This window comes from Panthera uncia, chromosome B4 (assembly GCF_023721935.1).
Source record: "Panthera uncia isolate 11264 chromosome B4, Puncia_PCG_1.0, whole genome shotgun sequence".
Classification (NCBI taxonomy): Eukaryota; Metazoa; Chordata; class Mammalia; order Carnivora; family Felidae; genus Panthera; species Panthera uncia.
In genome coordinates, this window is record NC_064809.1 from 12347490 (window position 1) to 12368007 (window position 20518).

The 20518-nt window shown below is 50.0% G+C and overlaps 1 protein-coding gene and 1 long non-coding RNA gene across 4 annotated transcripts in view; one reads left to right on the forward strand and one right to left on the reverse strand.

Annotated features, from left to right (window-relative positions):
* The window catches only part of FRMD4A (FERM domain containing 4A), a 168522-nt gene that overhangs the window by 2985 nt on the left and 145019 nt on the right, over window positions 1-20518 (reverse strand). Inside the window, exons 18-21 of the mRNA XM_049624448.1 lie at window positions 19859-20096; window positions 18715-18882; window positions 15923-16785; window positions 14140-14236 (exon numbers count right to left, since the gene is read on the reverse strand). Of these exons, the coding sequence (XP_049480405.1) occupies window positions 14140-14236; window positions 15923-16785; window positions 18715-18882; window positions 19859-20096 (1366 nt within the window). The remainder of the gene's footprint in view (window positions 1-14139; window positions 14237-15922; window positions 16786-18714; window positions 18883-19858; window positions 20097-20518) is intronic.
* On the forward strand, window positions 571-11389 carry LOC125918601 (uncharacterized). Of its 3 annotated transcripts, none has more exons than XR_007456505.1 (6): window positions 571-688; window positions 1309-2689; window positions 5928-6085; window positions 8712-8943; window positions 9453-9601; window positions 10079-11389. It is a non-coding gene; the product is annotated as an uncharacterized LOC125918601 (long non-coding RNA). The 3 variants fall into 3 exon arrangements; XR_007456504.1 differs by having other exon boundaries at window positions 2598-2689; window positions 10079-11387; XR_007456503.1 differs by having other exon boundaries at window positions 571-2689; window positions 10079-11387.

Genomic DNA, 20518 nt, shown 5'->3' on the forward strand with positions numbered 1-20518 from the left:
GCACGAGACCAGCATGAGCCTGTAAAACGCATCCGTTTCTAAAAGAGCAGCTGGATCCAAGCTGTGTTTCTGGAAGTTGGAATAAATTCAGGTTACCTGCTCAGCCAGCCAGAGAGAAGACATTTGCCTTAATCCTAAGGAGCCTCCCCCCTACCTCTTTGCTCCTGGCAAGAATGACCTCCCTGAAGTTTGCACGTCAAAGAACTGGGCTTCAAAGAACTGGGCTTCGGGATAGTTCCAGGAGGAGACCAGACAGAGCATTTCCATCTCAAAGACACAGGGGAAGAAGGCAAGTTTCTCCAAGAAGGATTTTGTTTCTTAAATCCTGATCTTTTGAAATATCTGCAAAGCTTTTGGAGATGAATAGGGGGGTTTGGGGATTGGTAAGAAACGATGGGGTGGGCTGTGAACTGTTTCCAGAGCTGTGTTACTGTTCCTGTAGAGCCTGGGTTTGTAAGACGGGGGACGCTTGTCTTTAGTTCCTCAAGGAGTGTGGATGCAACTTGACTGAGTAAAGTCAACAAGCTTTAATATTTAAAATGTAAAATTTAGTTGAATTTTGTTTGACAGTTTGGTGGCGGCCGTGGGATCCAAAGAGGACTTCAGCCAGCTTCGGGGACAAGAAACAGAGACCGTGGTACCTGCAAACCCCTTGAGTTCTCTTTGTCACCATCTCTGAGGGCCCTGGGTAAGTACCTCTCGGTTTCGAGCTCTGCCCTCTTGGCCTTAAGCTCCCCATCGAATCGGCTGCCCGGTCCAGCGGTAACATTCGGTTTGGACTCCCAGGAGGCGCCGGGCGAGTCCTCAGCCCTTGCTTACTCTGCAACCCCAGTCCAGGGCCTAGCCGCTCAGCCTGAGCTGGCAGGTGGTTCCACCTGGAACCTGAGTCCCCAGCCCTCGGCTAGCCCGCAGCGCCCACCGTTGACGTGCGCTCGTTCCGTCCACAGTTGTGCGCTGGGAACCACGGGTGGTGCGCACATAAAGCCTTGTCACGGCCAGTCCGCAGTATCCTCTCCTTGCTCACTGCTTGTCTGTGAGCGTGCACATGAGGTAAAGGAATAATCTGTTGTTAATGGGCAGCTCAGAAACCAGAGCTGGAAAGTCGGTGGGCACCTAAAAGCTGTTAGAGCGCGTGGCCACCCAACTCGACCGTTATAAGCTGGTTACGGAATGGGCTAGATGGACACTAGGTCACCCGCCAACCTCAAGAAAATTTGCACCCAGTGAGGTACACGGTGGAACACCCCAAGATTCCCAGCCCAGCGGTACGTCCCTCTTAACTATCAACTTGTCTCTGACAAACGTAAGGCTCAGGCGACGAAATGAGATCCTCCGGTTCCAAAGAATTGAGTGTGCCCCCTCCCGGCACAACTGCTTTTATGTCTAAGAAGTGGGTCCCAGAAGCTGTACGTGACTACAAAGATGGCAGGATGTTCATAAAGCAAGCCAGAATCACCAGGGCTGTTGTGTGAAAGGACTGCCTAAAATGAAACCGGAGGAAATGACACGGAGAAGCTCATGCCTGTGTCCTCAGGAGAAGGGAACTGAACACTGGACCGATTTCCTGGAAGGGCCCGATTTACGGGAGACTGAGACTTCTCTCCGGCATAGTGAACGTCTGCCCGGAATGGCTCCTGTCCTCAAGCCAATGAACTTACTGTTGGACCACGGACGCTGCCAGGAGAGACCGCCTTCTCCAAAGTACAAGACCACTGTGTAAGGATAAGGCGCGGACAGACGAGCAAGTTTCACAGCAGCTCGCTTGCCACCCACGAGACGATTCCGTGCAACAAGGGACACCAGGTCATAGGTCAGACAAGTAGGGCAAAGGCTGTCCTCCGTGAAGAGGACGTTTCCCACGAAAGGCACACTGTCAAACAAAACCCAAGTCCGCGCCCTAAGTATTCGGCGCTCTTGGGAAGACTCTAAAGATGGGATCCCAGGCATCTCAATGCTCTAAGGGTGACCCTCACCCCAAAACCCCAGTGGTTTTATGCTAAAAAAAAAAAAAGTTACGGTCTCTCATGCACACGGACCGGCAGTATTGGAGACAATTTGGAATTGCAGTGGTCATTACAAGGAATGTTCCAGTTAGACAAGTTCCCTCATTTAAGAAGTGCACTTGAACGCAAGGGTTCCCAAATGAAACAGACAGAACGGGTTACCTATTTCAGTCAGCATGCAGAAGCCTCCAGAAGGCTTCAAGATCCCCAAACTGCTTCATTGGAAGATTGATTGCAAAAGGGTAATGGAAAGTTAAAGACCCAAGAGGTACCTAAAATGAGACCATATGACTGCCGGGACTCCTGGAACTCCCCTTTCTCCAACTCTACACCCGAATCCTCAGAGTATTAATCCTCTGTCTGAATGGTCTTTCCACCCGGAAGAGACTACATGACCACACTCACACCAGTGTGTCAGAGGAGGGCCCCCACACAGGCCCCTCACAGGATTGACGGGATTCTGAGGGATTCTCTTGTAACCACTACCAGTCATTCCTGGAACAGCTAAGGGGAAACTAAAATTAAAGGGACCCCTTGTCAAGTTCTGGCAGATGCACAAGTTACACTCTGTACTTTGAACCCCACTTGCTCCAGAGCCCACAGATGGGAATCCTGGAAAAAGAAGGGTGAGAATCCTGACCTGAGTTTGCTCTCCCAAGTTACCGTGGCCCACTCAAGAGAGGAAGGTAAGAGTTCACGTCCCTTCCTTCCCAATTCCAGACCCACAGCGTACTGACCCTTTCCCTCCCAGGGGCAGCTGTTGCCTTCCTGTGTCCTGGGGGCTTGGCTTGGCAACCACCGCGTTGGGAACCCCAGTGTGTGGTCAGGCAGAAATGCCGGTTGAACTCCATTTCCGGTTGGGGTTCCAATGCTTACTGCCAGTGCTTGGGAATGGGCGGTCTTTGTTCTGGTCATCTTTGGGAGTGGCTCCAGATCTCGAGAGTAGTGTTCTTTGTGCCCTCTCTGAGGACACCTTGTGTGTCCACGGTGTTGTTCCATACTACCAGGAATATTTATGGTTTGAGCTCAAACCTGACAAGATACGATTTTAAGTAGCTCTATGGTCAGAAGTTGGCCAAATTGAAAGCGCAGAGTCACCATCAGAGCCTAATGGCGATTTCTTTGGGAACTTTCCCCTCTAGGCCAAAATTAAACTATGTACCCAGAGGTAAAGAAAAACATTCTGAAGCATTACTAGAACAAGCCAGAGACAAAGGTGTAAATGTAGAACATTATGAATCGTTTAATTTCCATGCTAGTTGAAGATCTCCTTGATATAAAGAAGCAAACCAAAGATAATGTAGCTGGATGGGTGGGTTGGCCTGTGTTGCAACCCACTTTCCTGAGGAATTAAAAACAGGGGTCCCTGTCTTAGAACAAATCAAGTCTTGATCAGAACAAAGGTAGCTGTAGTAGCAATGCAAATCCCACTTACCATTTTTACCAATTTCCACACCTTCTCTATTCATTTCAAAAGGCCTGCAGGTATTTTAAGAGATCTGGATTTAAGAAACAAAGCTCTTCTTGGGAATGTTCTACTTGCAGGAACTTCGCTGATAGGTCCTCTCTTTGAAATGCAAACTTCAGGGAGGTCATTTGTATCAGACAGGGGTTGGGGTGGGGGGCGGAAAGCTATTTGGAACTTAGGCCAATGAACATCTGAAATGTCTTTGCTACAGATGCTTTGGCTGTCTGAGCAGGTAACCTGAAATTATTCCAACTGTTCTGTTAGTAACGAATGACTTTTGCATGATCATACTTGTCTCGTGGCTAAAATTTAAAACAAAAGCGATTAGGATCTCTATCCATCTATGTGTCTAGGGATCGATGTTGTAAATGCGTGACATTTTTCTGGCTCTGGGCGGTATTGCTAAACTTAATTTGTAAAAGAGTTTTAATTAATTTGCTTAAAGAGAAGTACTTATTAAATGACGTATTCTAAAACTGTCACAAATAGAAAAACAACACACATATTTTCCAAGTTCATGTGACCTAGGATAAATCCTCAGTAAATAAAGGCTCAGGTTTGTAGGTTTAATTAAAATAGTAATGTCTTCAGAGTTATCAGCATTAAATATAATGTAGGAAACAACTTTTATTCTACCCGTGTTTACTAGTTATTTAAATTCGTGTCATCTCTGTTACAAAATTTGTTAGCCAGAAAGATAGCTTGAGATGTTGGCCAGCTGTTTAAAGTCTTGAGAAATTTTCATGACTAACATAAACATAATCATTAAGAACAAGTGAACAGATACATATTGGTCACAGTCTAGATGTTTTTCACTGGGTAGAAGCTTTTTTTGTCAACAAACTGCCAGTTTTATAGCAAAAAAATTATATGCAGACATCATCCCTACATGTGGCGCCTCCCCCTGTTTTGCACAGTGACCTTGGAAGTCCTTTTCCTGGCCACGTAGTCCTTTCTCCACCTCAGAGGCGGCTTTGCCGTATCGTCCTCAACCTCCGGGACTAGTAGAAAAGACTAACAGCATCACTCAAACCCCATTAGGAAAATTCTGTGCCACTTGGGAATTTTCCTGGACCAAGGTGCAGTCACTGGTCCTTCTGAGTCTAAAGATTGATGTGACTCTTAATGCTTCCCCCCACCCTCCTGTGCCTTGGAGGACTCGTGGTCCGCTAAACCTCTGAACTGCCTTTCTGCTCGGAAGGGACTACATGACCATAGCCAAAAGTCTGCCCAGTTACTGGCCTCAAACGTGGGCCTCTGTACAAGTCCTTCTCAGAGCTGACAGAACTCAGGGCTTTTCTGGGAACCTGCTACCTATTAAACAGCCAATGGGAAACTAAAATTGAAATTTATGGAAAGCCTTGCCCTGTTCTGGTAGCCACCAGGGCTGTACGCTCCACTTGCTTAGGAGGACCCTGCAGGGGCGGTCCTGGTGAAGTGGCAGAAGCGGGCAAAGGGTGGGGATCCTCACCAGAGGCACCTTTCCTCAGTCTCTGCTGTGCCCATTTGAGAGACGACTGTGAAATTTCCTATTCCCTTCCTTGCCTTATCTAGACCTATTACTCCCCAGGGACACCTGTATTCCTTTTGGCCGTCTTTGGGAATGGCTGTGCATCTCTCAGGAGGGGAGTATGCTTTGCACCCTCTTTGAGGATGCCTTTGCATCCATGGGTTCATACTGCCAGGAATATTGAGTGTCCCACCTGAAACTGGACAGGACATAGGAAAGGATTTGTAAAAATAGCTCTGTGGTCAGATGTTGGTTACACTGGAAGCTGACATTCAGAGCCTGACAGAAACTTTCTTTTAGATCTTCCCCCCTAGACTAAATGGAACTACGTACCCAGAGGGAAAGAAGACCATCACAAAGATCAGCAGCTCTAAATTAGTAGAAACCTAATGATTTCCATCTTAGAGAAAGATCTCCCTGAGATAAAGAAGCTGAATATAACATAACAGGATGGGTGGGTGAGACTGTGATGTCACTCAGGCTGCAACCCAATTCTGAGAAATTAAAAACTGTTGTCTTGGGGTGCCTGGGTGGCTCAGATTGTTAAGTGTCTGACTATTGATTTTGGCGCAGGTCACGATCTCACAGTTCGTGAGTTCAAGCCCCACATTGGACTCTGTGCTGACGGCATGGAGCCTGGCTGGGATTCTCTGTCTGTCTCTGCCCCTCCCTACTCGTGCTGCCCCTCAAAAATAAATGTTAAAAACAAACACCTGTTGTCTTGCAACTCAAGTCTTTGCAAGAACAGAAATGTAGCAATTCAAATGGAAGCAATTCAAAGCCCACCTATCATTTTTACCAATCCCCAAACCTCCCCTTATCCATCTCAAAAGGCTTGTGGGTGTTGTAAAATTCTGGCCTTAGGGTAACAATATTCCTTCTTCGCCGAACTTGTGTTCTTTCTCTGTGCCGTAGAGATGGAAGTGTTATGTTTGGTTTTCTCTAGGAATCAAAGTTGTTCTCATCAGAAGGGAAAAACTGTGGGAGAGTGGTGTTCTCCAAGGTGGAAAATGTTGTCTTCACAAGTATCAGTGAAAAGTTGAAGTCCCCTTGACTCACCCTTTTACCAGAAGCATGATGTGAATGTGATCCTCTTATAAATGGGTGAGTTTTACAGTATTTCACCTGTCTCGTGGCTAAAAATTTCACACACAAGTTCTAAGATCTTTGTATCTGTGTCCATGATCTTGTAAGTGTATGTGTGCCTGTGATACACGTGGGATCTTCTCTGCCTCTGGATGGTACTGACAAAATGAATTGGTCAAGAGCTCTATTTATTTGGCTCAAAGACAAACAAGGGCTATACAGATGAGGTACACTCTAAGAAGAATAAATGCTAGCCCAAATGTTTCTCAAGTTCACGTGGTCTAGGGTAATCTTCGGGAAATGAAAGCTAATTTCAGATGCTTAGTTTCATTACAATAGGCATGTCTTTAGAATTACCAGTGTGAAATACAATACTCCTTTACTTCCTAGGTTAACTAAAAGTCAAATAAGCTCATGTTGTCTATTACGGAATTGGCCACAAAAAGATCATTTAAGATGACAGCTGTCTAATGCTCATGAGACATTAGAAGTAATCTAAAAATTAAGAACAAGAAAATTAAACAGAAGGATGATAAAGGTTCATAAATGAACTTTTCAACAATAGTTATGCTTATGGGTCAGTCTGCTTAAGAAATAGTCTCCAGGGGTCACCAGGTGGCTCAGTTGCTTGAGCGTGTGACACATGATTTTGGCTCAGGTCGTGACCTCACTGTCATGAGATAGAGTCCTGTGTTGGGCTCTGTTCCAGGCACAGATCCTGCTGGAGATTCTCGCTTTCTCCTTCTGTCCCTCTCCCCTGTGCTCTCTTTCTCTCTTAAGTTTGCAAAATCTTTTTGGTCACTTGAAGCCTGACAGTTTATAGTGAGCTAAGGATGGACTTTCACTGACTCATTTCCAAATAAGATACTAAAGTGTTCATTACTGGACACAGATTTATCCACTTTTCACTTCCTTTTACAGAGGCCATAAAGATATTTGGGCCTATTAGTACACCTGTTTCAGGCCATATGGAAAAGTTTACTATGAAGAAGAATTTACTTCTAGAAATCATGAAGTGTATTTGTAAGTTTGCAAATCTACAGAACGATAGTGTAAGAGACCATTCACGATTGCTAATAGTTTTTACTAGAAATGAAGAATTCTAAGGGTTAAGAATTCTCATCAATACATGTAATTAAAATTACTTATAAATAATAAAAAGAAACAAGTGTGGATGAAAAGTAGGCAAGTGAAGCAAAATGACTGGTTGCTCTTGGCCAACTTGACCACATTCTCAAATTACTTCCCAAGATTCTTTTTTCTACAAACCACCTACCAATTTTTTGTTCCATGGAACAAAATCTGAACGGATCTAAAAAATTGGTAGGTGGTTTGTGGAAAAGGAATCTTGCGAAGGGAATTTGATATGTGGTCAAGTTGGCTAAGATGGGAATGGATTTAAGTTTTTTAATGAGGGTTTTTTTTTTTTTTTAATTTATTTATTTTTGGGACAGAGAGAGACAGAGCATGAACGGGGGAGGGGCAGAGAGAGAGAGGGAGACACAGAATCGGAAACAGGCTCCAGGCTCCAAGCCATCAGCCCAGAGCCTGACGCGGGGCTCGAACTCACGGACCGCGAGATCGTGACCTGAGCTGAAGTCAGACGCCTAACCAACTGCACCACCCAGGCGCCCCGAGGGGTTTTTTTTAAATGTTAATTTTTGAGAGGGAGAGAGACAGAGTGCAAGTGGGGGAGGGGCAGAGAGCGAGACACACACACACACAGAATCCGCAGCAGGCTCCAAGCTGTCAGCACACAGCATGAGGCGGGGTTTGAACTCCTGAACCGCGAGATCATGACCTGAGCTGAAGTCAGACACTTACCTGACCCAGCCACCCCCGTGCCCCAATGCGTTTTATCATCCAAAGCACATGGGTGCAAAAACAGAATTTGGTTTTCTCTTGAAAGGACTAAGTCTTCTTGGACATTTGGTCTGATTTTGATAAGCAACTGTAAAAGATTTACCTTTCAAGTAATCGGCCTGGACAGCCAAGATTTTGTGTTGTAGCAAAATAATTTATCGTGCTTCATGTGGTCTTTATGAAGTCGTCCATTACATAAGAAAGCCCAGTCTTTTCACTAGTAAAAGAGCTCAGTTTTGTTCACAACTCTGTCACTTTGTCTATTTGCCTTCATCTACCTAACCAAAGTGACAGGATGTTAATGAAGTATTCTTTCATAATGATCTGTGATCCTATTTAGTCCTGTGTTCAAACCTGTTGATATTTAGACAGTTTCTCGTAACCACATTCTCAAGGGTGTCTTCCTGACCTTAAGGTAACTTTGAGATTTCCCTAGAAATTTGAGATTTTCCTAGAGTGTCCCTGGGAAATCCCAAAGGATTTGTCTCTCACCTTAAAAAAAGATGCTATACTAATTAGGTTTATTTGCTGTGTTAAACTACATGGGAAGCATTGTCAAATACGTGATAAAAACCTTATTAGATTATTTGTATGGATCATATTAGTATAAACAGTCTAAAATTGTATGAAGTGTCTAGAAATCTGATATGGCCTGGTATAATATTATTCAGACATCTAGTTATTATCTTTAAATTGTGTGTATCACAGAAGTAACCAGATTTCCTCATCAATTCCGTTATAGTGAACTACAATCGGAACTTTAGCATTTTGTCATTTACAGACCCTTGATTGTTTTACTCTGATGATTCTGCAAAACTGAAACGCATGGAAAGAACCCTACCACGAACTCTGGACCGCTGACATTCCTGCCAAATTAGAAGGTGTTGAACCTGGGGTGCCTATGTCACAACTGAGGAAGGCTCCATCTGACTTTGGGTCCGGTACAAAAGCCGGAGACCTCAAACTCAAATGGACCAGCAAGAGAGGTCGACTGCTTCTTCCCAAGATGGGGGGTAAGAAAGTTTCTTTCCTCGTTTGCTTTCTGATCATCTTTTACCTAAGTCTTACTCCCTGAAGGGTCTTCAAGATTTTGTCCACCATTTTCCTTGCCCCGCCCTGAAAAGGTAATGTGCTTGTTCACATAGCTCAGGCCACTGCAGAGAGAAAGGTGATCTAACCTCCAAAAGACTGGATTTCCCATGGTGCTTGTGATCCCATAGTTCTGCCCGTCACAGGCTTCTGCCTCACTCCCACTGCTTCGGTTTCTCCGGGCCAAACCCAGCCCCTTCTCCGTCACGTCACAGTCCCCGGTTAAGAACCTCTGACCCAGGGGACTTTGCATCTAGGCTCTATCCAAAGACAGGGACACAAGGGAAGGGTAACCAAATAAAACCACCTGTGGGGTCTACAGCCCCTCAAGTTTTACTGGCCTCCGTGGTGGTGCTCTTGGGAGTCCCAAGCCTTAGACTTAAATAGGAATTAGCATGAAGGATTCATATTCAAAGTTTGCTTCCCTTGACAGAAACCCCCCTAGACAGGAGTGAGAGCAAATGAGGCTACAATCAGGAACCTCTCCTGCACTCCTGAAGATGTTGCAGAATCCGTCGCTAAAGCAAGAGCCGCCTACCAGTAATTCCTATGCTCTCTGCCGAAGTCGTTCTTGACGCTAAGGTAGCCCCTGATTATCGTTTAGCTGAGCAACGTGAGGGTGGCCCCATGGCCACCAGCACTTGCTGCACTGGGATAGATGCTTCTGGGGGAGCTGACACGCGGCTACACCAGATCACTACACAAGCCAGCTGACTTAAGAAAGCGACTCCTTCAGTGGGGTCTTCCTTTGGTTTGGGTCTTGGGGACCATGGCTCCAAAGTGCACTCGAGGGGCTCCGTTGGTTAAGCGTCCGACTTCTGCTGGGGTCATGATCTCACAGTCTGTGAGTTCGAGCCCCGCGTCGGGCTCTGTGCCGACAGCTCAGAGCCTGGAGCCTGCTTCGGATTCTGTGTCCTGCTCTCTCTCTCCCCCACTCACGTGCACGCTCTCTCAAAAATAAACGTTAAAAAATTTTTTTTAAATGTGCACTCTAGACAGTGGGCACGATCCTGCTATAATGACAGTCCTCTCTCTACCTTTTTTTTTTTTCCTCAAAAGGTTTCAATCCATGTTCGCAGCCATTAACCACCTAGCAAATAATCCCCCTAAGAACAGAACTTCAGAAAAGGAACAAAGAGAATGACCAACGGAAAGAACGAACCTGATGTCATGACCCGCGAATACCACACAGACATTTGGCAAAAGACCACGAGAACTCCCGAGCCTTAGAGGGAAGCAGCCCTAATGCCTTAAGTTGGGATCCCATCTCTCAGGCTGAGAATCGGATCAAAAGGAGGGACATGTTGAAAACAAGAAAATAGGCCCCAAATGGAGTCACTCACGCTAAGGTCCACGTCACCGAACTTCGGCTCTCTCAGAAATGGAATCTTAAACCAGTCAGGGCGTCTGCCTGACAGACCCCTGCCATTCCCTAAAGGAAAGTGACTTGGCCATATCCAACCGATTTTTGTCTAGTGTAGCCTCCTTGTTCCCTCTCCCTCCTGGCTATAAAAGTCTCATTTTGCCTAGTTCCTCTGAGCTCCTTTCTTCTGCTAGACAAGAGGCTGCTTCATTCATAAATTGATGAATAAAGCCAACAGAATCTTTCAGATTGCCTCAGAGGAATGTTGTTTGCTTTCTTAACACCATCTCCCTCTCCAAGGCTAAGCCCCTGTTTTCCTAATCCCCTATCTGCCACCTCGGAACTGTTCCTTACCTCATGCTACCTTACCTTTTAGGTGGAAGTCTGGCTCCTTATCTACAGCAACATGGTATTTACCAAACAAACGCCCTGCTTGTTCATGCATCTGTGTGTTTGCCCCTGCAATGGCCCTTCTCCAGGTCCCTCCACCCCAGGCCGTGGAGGTGGAGGCCAGGTTCAAGAGGTATGGCCCTGGAGCCAGGGTCCTCCCCTCCCCTTGGAACTCTGGCCTCCAGCATGGTTCCTGGAACATAGGATTTTAATTTTCTGGTTACATAAGCTTACAACTTTTTATCCACTTCTGAATGGTATCCTTATCTTTTTAGTTGACCCTTGCAATGCTATTTAAATTTCAACGTCTTGTCTGCCAGTTAGATTCTGGTCCCTGGTAACCGGACCCAGACAAGGTAGCACGGGTTTTATGGCCACCATGGCAGTGCTGTGCAAATTGGAATGTGCCTTGGATTGACCCAGGGGTCTCGTTGAAATGCAGACTCAAATTCAGTAGGCCCAGGAGTCCAGATTTCCAACGAGCTCCCAAGTAGTGAGGACGGTGATGCTTATCTAGGGACATTTTGGACAGCAGGCCATGTGGCCGAGTATACATCTGTCCCTCAGGAATGCAGGATGAAAGCAGGGGTGACGTGCAGGTGACTGGATCAACTCAGTCTGGTTTTGGTGCTTTGCCGTGTAAACTGTAGGGCGCTCCTCTTTTCCTGGACATTGACCATGACACCAGTAAAAGCTTCTGCAAGTATCTGCGTACACAGAGTCTGGGAAGGGCTACGACACACAGTGGGGTCTTTTCTGGGAAGTAGCAGTGGGAATGTCTAACATCTCATGTCAAAACATATAGAGTTCCCCAGGTATCTAGAAATAAGACATAAGAATAACGCCTTCCACATAAGAATAACGCCTTCCACACCATTCAGAAGCTGCTTCTGGAAATTACAATGCGGACAAGGGCGACACATGCAGCACATGTGAGATCACACACTCGTGAGCAGCGGGGGGGAGAGGGGGAGGGCGGGGAGAACCGAACACCCCCTTACAATACCTCTAGTCATCAGTGCTTTGGTGAGTTGGAGACTCAGACCCATCCATAATGGGTGAGTTTTCTGTTGCTTCTCTGAACAAAGGAAAGCAGAAGAAGGAAGAGAAGAGAGGTCATGTTAAAGAGAGGAACTGACACAGACATGATTAGTAGCTTATTAATACATTGCAAAGATCAGTCGACTATACACCCAAGCGTTAGTGACAAATAACAGAATTCACGCAGAACTTTCAAGCCCCAAGAGTGACTCAAAGGCCTCCTCTTTGGTTTTGTTCGGAAGGCGGGCTTTGGCACTTTGTACCCATTTCTCATTTTCCTATCACATCACAGAGAACAGTTGCTGGTTGTTTACGACCGTCCACCTCCTCAATCTGATAAACGTTTACTTCAAGGACCCAAACAGCTTGGTTTCCAATTTGTCCAGCCTCCTCACTAGCTCTTTGTGGTGGAACACAGGCGGGGTTCGAGGCCAGCTCAAGGGCGTTCACTCCTTTCAGGCCTGCCCTCCCGCAAATAACAGTCATATAATAATCAGATTAGAGGAGACTGGGCGGGATTCAGAAAATGTGGACCATCCCGACAAAGACCCTGAAATGGGAAGTTCCTTATTTGGGTGAAATGGCTTGGCCACTGGAGATACCAAGATAACACAAGGTCTGACGTACTTTCTCCTATGAATTAATCTCCGTGCCACTCTTGGGCCTGAGGCCTTGCAGTAGCTGCCCGACCGCGTGTGATGGACCTGACCTGTGGATGGCATGGGAGGGAGGGTCATAACGACCTGTAATAAGGACGGAGAGGGTAGCTGCCACCCCGAAGACCAAGAAATGGGAGTGGACACGGATCACTGTGGTTGGGACTATGGGTTCTCCTGACTCAAAAGGAGGAAGAGGCATCATGGGCTATAGTTGAGGGACTGTCAGACTTGAGCAGACATCAGAATCCCCTGGAGGCCTTGTTAAAACACAATGCCCTCTCCCACACCCCCCCCCCCCCCCGCCCCACCTTGTCTCATTTAGTAAGTCATGGATGGGCCGGAGCGTCTGCATTTGTAACAAGATCCCAAACCACACATGCTCAAGCTGCCGGCCGAGGGCAGCACTCTCAGGACCCCTGGCCGGTGGAAGAGGACAGGATTCCAGAGGCCAGAGAACGCAGCTTCGTCCAGCTGTGGGACTCCGGGCAGAGCACCTACTCTCTCTAAGCCTCATCAATACAACTAAGAGATCGGCTCTTTCCCTCGCAAGGTTGCAGTGAAGAATATATGAAACTTATAAATGTCAGAAAAAGCTCCCAGCCTTTGAGTACACCGCAGGCACTCAACACACATCAGCTCCCCTTTCCCTTCTGTCAAATACTAAGGCCCCGTAAAGCCTGGTTTAAAGTCACCCCGGAGAGAGAAATTTACAGAGACAAAAACGTCTGCCAGGCACGGGAGCCTGAATGCAGCCAGTGGAGCCCGTTCTGGTCCTGTTGTCCTATGATTCAACTCCCAGACGGCCGTCAACTTTTTCCAGGCTTCCCCATGGGCCCTCCAGCAAACTAGAAACTGAATAGAGCCCGATCGAGGGATCCCTCACCCCTTGACCCGGCGGGCGCGGACAGAACCTAACAGCCAGTCCGAGGGGACGTGTGAGGACCAACAGAAGAGGCAGGGATCGTGAGGAAAGCGATTTACGTGTATCTGCTGGACGTCAGGGGTCAGAACATCTAACCGTCCACGAGACTAGAATGCTCTATGCCTACGCTGGCAGCTATAAAAGGAACAGAATTTTGGTTTCATTACTTTGCTGTGCGTCACTTCTTAAAGATCTCAGGGAACCTGCACCTGATCCCCTTGGTTTGTGGGTTAAGAGCAAGCAGCTGGAGCCAGGACAGAGAAGGGCTCGGAGCCTCAGGCCCTTTTCCTTCAGATGCGTCCTGATTCTAAGGTGGGGGCAGGGCGAGAAGCAAGAGTAGCTCAAGTCCCCTCTCCCCTTCCTGCCCCGCCCCCTGAAGTCCGCCTGATAGAATCTGAACACAAATCAAACGCCGCGTGGAATTCTGCCCAAAGGAGTGCCGTTTGACTTCCGGCACCCACCTGCCCCACGTTCCTGGGACCACCGCCAGGGTGAAAAGAGAGCCCAGAGAACTGGCCCGTCTACACGGACAGGGACGGAAAGGAGCCAGGTGGGAGGTAACAGCGTCCACGCAGCTGCTTTGGGAAGGAAGGGGTTTCCCAGGAACACATGCTCACGTTTTTGGTGGGTACACCCTTCTGGCAACGAGGATCTTGTGTTTAGGACATCCTTCCTAACTGATGAGGAAAACTGATCATTCTAGAGGCTGGAAGAAGGGGGCAGAAGGTCTGAACAGGGGACTCACCCAGTCTGCCAGGTTAGGATGTGGTGGGGACTGCTTGGGGGCGTCACTCCAATTTCACTCGACGGCGTTGAGCTTCTCTGGCTTTGAGGTAAGGCAGCTGCGGAGGGGTGATGCAGAAAAGGGGGGGTCAGACAGGTCCAGTGAAGGAGCTTCTTTCCAGAGATGCTGGGTATGACCCCGTGGCAGGGTCACAGTGGGGGCGATCCCCTTCCCCCCCTGACTTTTGGCCAATTCGGTCTTCTCCAAAGTATCTTTCTCATTAAACTTCAGATACAGCTTCTTAGACCTTCGAAATACGTTTACAACTTCTAAAATATGTTCTCAAAGAGTTACCTCATCACCAGGCAAGTGCTACAGTTTTGACAGAAGGGAAACACTCCTGGTTCCTTGTTCCTGGCAGACCGCTAGTGCTCTGAACAGTTACAGAGGCTCATGTTTTTTAAATGATGCGAGCAACACACTCATTCGTTCTTTCTCCAAACCCTCCTGCGAAGTCCCGGGCGAGTTTCACTGGGCTTTTTTAATAGATGAAGGAGGAACACGGAGAAGGTTCTAGGACCTCCAAGCCCATGGTTTCTTTCATGATTGCCTGAATCACTTTTGTTCTCCTCTCTGGAACCTGTCATTTGGCCAATGTGCCGCCATAATAAACGAATGAGTCACTGGGGACACGGGGCATAGAATGCGGGAGCCGTGAGGCCTGGTGCACCCAGGCAGCCGGCCGGTCCCTCCTCTTTGTCCCATTCATTCCAAGGCCCAAGAATCCCCCCCTGTTCCCCAAAGGTGAACCCCATTTTCTGTCCTTCCCGATCTTTATCCTTACTTAACTCTTTCCCATCACAAGTCAGATCCTGACTTGGAATCCCTTCTGTGTGCTGATCACTCTCATTTTATTCTTCTATTTTAAAAAATCATTTTATTATGTCTCAGCTGCCTCCCTTTTCTTTCCCTGTAGTCTGTCTAAGCAGAGCCTCCTGCCTGCTCCCCCCCCCCCGCCCCCCAAGCCCCGGCCCGAGCGTGCTGCGAGCCGTGAGGTCACTGCTGGGCACTGGGGGTGGCTGTCACCGCTGTTCTTTCCCAGAGAAGCTACTAGCTTCTGAAGCAAAGGGTGGTGTTTTCCGTTTTTACTTTTTTATGGTCTGGCACTGCTCAATGCTGAGTACAAGGAAAAAACCCTAATTATGAAAGCTTTAAAGGCGTAGTATCGAGGTACTGAAAGCACTTTATAAAAATTCTTTTGGTCACCTCCTAACATCCCTGACATGGGAACCCAGGAGCAGTTGGGACTTTAACCCCCCCTTCCCCCCTCCCCACACCAGTCGGTCCCACCCAGGGGACACGGCCCAGTTCCAAGGCTCCAGGACGCAAGGCCCTGCCTGGAACAAGTGTCCCCCTGGAAGGGGTCACTCGGGTCTGCAACGTACTAGTGTCTCTTCACCAGGGTAAAGGTGCACCTTTGACTGGAACAAACCCCGAGCCACGTCAGCACGGGGCTTCTCTGATGTCTGTCCTTACAAGAAGCGGCAGGAGGCAGGGTTCGCATCTTTACCTAGGATGCTGAACCGAGGGTGACTTGGCCCAGCCCGCTGGGGAGGGTCGGAGGCGCTGCCCCCTCCCCCCTACCGGCTCTGAGATCTCTGTCCCCCAAAGCCAGGGCTGGGGCGGGAGCGCGTGAAGGAGAGGGGACCCGAAGGCCCCCAGTCTCAGCCGTCTGACAGCCCAGGTTTCTGGAACGAACGATCTCAGAATGTCCGGAGGTCCCCCCCACCCCCGCCCCGCTCACCTGACGTGGCCTTGCACATCTGGGGCATCCTGGTGACCCTGCTGTGCGCCACGAAGGTGCTCTGGGAGGAGGTGCTGTACTGGGAGCCGCTGTCCGAGGAGGTGGAGCTGGTGTGCGACAGGCGGCTGTGCTCCTTGTGCGAGGCCGTGGAGCGCTGGTACCACAGGCGCAGCTCGTCCGAGACGGCGGCGCGGCCCGCGCCCTTGTCGTGGGCGCCCTCGCGGCCCAGCGACGGAGTCCGCAGGATCTGCGAGCGCGACGGCGTCAGGCGGCCCGCGTCGCCCTCGTCGCCGCCGCGCCAGCTCTCCCGGAACAGGCCGCCCGCCGTGTACGAGTTGGACGTCTTGAACTGCGCCTTGACGCTGTAGTGGCCCTCCTGGTCGCTCTCCAGGCTGCGCACCACCACGGGCGTGGCGCCGCCCTCGATGTACAGCGGGTACTCCTTGATGCGGTACTGCGAGCTGGGCTGGCTCTGGCTGTGCAGGTAGACGCCGTGCGCGCCGCCGCCGCGCGCCGCCAGGTTGGGCATGCTGCCCGAGTTCGCGGCGCCCAGCGCGCCCGCCGCCCGCTGCCGCTGCCGCTGCCGCGCGCGCGCCTTCGACGGCGAGTCCTCGGCCAGCGTGGAGTAGTTGGCGTTCATCTGCGCCGGGTAGTAGTGCTCCGAGCTCGAGTGGCTGGTGCAGGAGGAGCAGTCGTCCATGGGGTCGGAGCCGTTGCTGCTACGAGTCCGCGGGGTGTAGAAGTCGGGGCTCCCCGTGTCGTTCTCCGAGCCCAGGAGCTTGCCCTGGGACTCCAAGCTGGAGCTCCGGTGCCTAAAGTGCAGGGCGAGGCTGTGCAGCCGCGTGGGGCTGAGGTCCACCGACCTGCGGGGAGACGGCGAGCGGGCGGGCGGGTGGGTGGGTGGGGGTGCCCCGGGGAGGGGCGCCTGGGGGGACGGGGTGGGCGCAGGCAAGGACAGAACCCGCCGTCCAGAGCCGCCAGCGAACCGCACCTAGGAGCGCTGGGCGGGAGCAGGGTGGCCCTGGGAGTCCCGCCGGGCGAAGCCAAGGGGCCGGAGGGACCGCAGATCCCCCCGACTGGATGCTCGAGTATGCGCGGGGGCGGGACAGCGGACGGCGCCCACAGAAAGGTGGCCTCTAGAAAGCACCCTAATAGCCTGGCTTTTTTTTTTTTTTTTTTTTTAAATGGCGCAATAGGATTCTATAGATGCAAAGAGAACCAGGAGAATCCGTGCCATCAGATGAAATGCCCTCTCTTTGAAGAGCAAGAGAAAGGCGGACTTAGCGCACTTCACAGGGTTCAACCAGATACTGTTAGGAAACCCACGTAGGTTCCCATTCGCCCGGAACCCTCAACTGGGCGGCGGGAGCAGCTAACACTTAAACCTGACGGCTGCACACACTCCTCTTGCCACTACTTTGTCTATGATCCACTCTGCTTATGAGTCCACACTGTAAACACCCATCAGTGTCACAGGGGCGGACGATGCTAGGACACATGTGACATTCAGGGCGGCCCCACTGGCCAAGTACAGGAGGAGGTGAGTTCCTGTTCTGCCACTCAGGGTAGAACGTGAAGTCCCCACCGAGCGGCTCTTTGGGGCTCAGGCCTCACTTTCCTCTCCACGGTCTCGGTCATCTGCTCCGGCCGTTCTAGCCCCCGGGGGACATGCTAAGTGCAGGCCTGGCCCTGGGGCTCCGACCTTGCCCTTCTCGGATGTATCCTCAGAACTGGCTACCCCATCCATTCAGGTCTCTATGCAAATGTCACCTTATTAGAGAGAACTGCCCTGATGCTTTCACTTAATGGTCACTCTTGCCTTTCACTATGTAGCCCCCTGTCCATTTTTCTTAGTGCGTATCACCACGGGACAGACCTTTTTCTTTCTTGCCACTCTCCCCTACTAAAACGTCAGTCCGTTGAGAGCTGGAGTGTGGTCTGTTTCGTTCACTGCTCTGTCCCTACGGTGATACCTGGTGCATACAGGCAAGTGACAAGTATGCTACCTGAAAGAATGAATCAGTCTTGCCTGGCGAGCTCCAACTTATCCTATATAAATCCATCCTTGGAGCCACAGTCCCTACGCAATCAGTGCGTAGGCAAATCCCTACGCAATTTGATCAAATCAAATGATGGCTTTGGTTGTGCCTCTTTTCAGAAAATGCAGGAGTGAGTCACGCTTCACTTCTGCCAGTTCCTTTTCCTCTTCAATGAATTTACACCCTGAGACATTAAAAAGTCCAGGCCTCAGCGGGAAGACACATGAAGACTAGAGAATAAATATCACCCCCTATCAGTGCAAGGTCGTTCCGTTTCCAGCATGTTCCCTGCTGATCTGGATAGCCTCTCCTGCCTCCATTTTGATTAGGAAAGCTCCCTCTGTGAGGCGTCTGGATGCCTCAGTCGGTAGAGCATGTGGCTCTCCATCTCGGGGTCGTGAGTTCGAGCCCCACTTTCGGTGTAGAGATTGCTTAAATAAACAAACTTTTAAAAAATTTAAAAAAAGAGGAAACTCCCTCCATGCCCACTGTTTCCAGAAGCCTGGAGATTTCCCAGGTGACTCCCGGACGTAGACCCGGGGATACAAATGGGTCTCGTAGCTAACGGGGGCTCACTGCTGCCGTCCCGGATTTTTCATCCCGCTTTGCATTAACGAGAACCTGCCTCACTGGTTCCGGCCTGACCCCAGTTTACCGGTTCTTTGGGCCAGTTTGGGGGGGGGAAATCGCCCAGGTTAACAAAAGGAGGTCTGGTCTAGGGACGGAGGTGGCCCAAAGGCCTGGTACACTCACCTCGTGGAATGAACATAGTGGGGACTCCGGACCCGCAGGTCTGGTGTGGACGGCATGCTGGACTGGGAGTTCCAGTGAGGGAGGCTGCGGATGGGGCTGTTCTGGAGGGAGCTACTGCCCCCGCCTGCTTCTGCACAGCTGCCTGTGCTGGGGAATCGCTTGTGACTGCTGCAAACCAGAGGATACCAGGCTGGTCACCGCCACACACGACCACACCTCTTCCCGGGGAGCTGCCTGGCCGCGGACCCCAGCCTGGGTGTCGGGAAAGCTCGCCCGGGTCTGCCCCCCCCCCCCCCCCCCGATTCCTATTCTGGCTCTCAGCCTTCGCCCCAGTTGTGGGTGGGGGTCCTCAGCCCCGACCTGCACCACAGTGTGAAACCAAGACCCTAGTGGGGGCGCCTGGCTGGCTCAGTCAGAAGAGCATGCGACTCTTGATCTCAGGGTTGTGAGTTCAAGCCCCCCGGGTGGATGGAGAGATTACTTAGAAAATAAAAATCTTCAAAAAAAAAAAAAAAAGAAAGAAAGAAAGAAAGAAACCCTCATCAGCCTTGTGCATAACAGGCAGTGGACTGTTCTGTGAAGTCCCTGCCCTCAACCACAGTTTCTGTTTTCCAGCGGACAAATATTTACCTGTCTGGACAGCCACTGGGAGCTTTAAAGGGTGTAATTAAAGGAAATGAGAAAAACAGAGAAACAGACCAAAATGCCTTCCAAAAATCTCTCTGCAGTATCAGCTGAGTAATGAGCTGATAATGCACGGCTAAGATTACAGCTGTCTGGCCCTGGAATCCTGTTGGATGATGCTGTAGGGTTCTGAACCACTTTGGGATTCCTGGGAGTAGACTCTCTCTTGCCTTTTCAGAAGGACGCTGCCTAAGCCTCCCTCGTTAATTTCCGTGTCATTTCACAACATTAAGACCATCTGCCAAGACACTGTGAGCCCCAAACGCCCATTCCCTTTTGCACGACCGATCTGCACCTTGACAGGGTCAGCAGCAGAGGGCGCTGTGAGCGCAGCACTGTTTTAAGGCCGCCCCAGGAGGGAGGGAATGAGCTGGTGTGGATTCTGAAACTTGTGGGTGCTATTTGGGACAGCCCTTTGTTTTTTCCCGTGAGCTCATGTGATCTCCCCGACCCAGCTCACCTGGAATGGCCGTGGGAGGAACGTTTCTTGACCTTCTCGTAAGGCTCATCTAAAGAGGACTCACTCCACATTTTGGGCTTTATGGGGGATTTGTCGTAGTCGCTGCCGTGATAGTGCATCTGCCGGAGTCCCTCCAGGGACTGGGGAGGAGGGGGCCTGTTGTGTGACGGTGGTCGAGGAGGGAGTCCCTTGTGAGGAGACTGTAAGGGGGACAGTGTGCTGGTGACCTGAGAGTCTTCTGCACAGAGATGGAGAGAGACGAACTGAGCAAGGGTCCCTCCCACCGACCCAGACAGATCCCCCCACCCCCACCCACAGCTGCCCCCCCCCTGCAATCCAGACAGGCGTCTGCTCAGTGACCACATTCCACCCCCGCCCCCCACAATCCAGACAGGCAACGAGCGCACCCCATGGCTTCCCCAGTTGCCGAGACAAGTCAAACCAGAATGAACCAAACCTAAACTTCAAGCAGCAGCCTTCAATGGGGAGAGAAGTTTCACTTTTGATTAGCTACAGATGGAGTGAAGCCTGAGTGCCAATAAATCCCAACAGCAAATGATTGCTTCATACCAAAGAGCAAAACATAGTCATTAACATGTTGTAAAGTTTTCATTCAATAGACCTTAAGCGTCTAATTTGGTCTGGGGGAGTTTCAGCTCC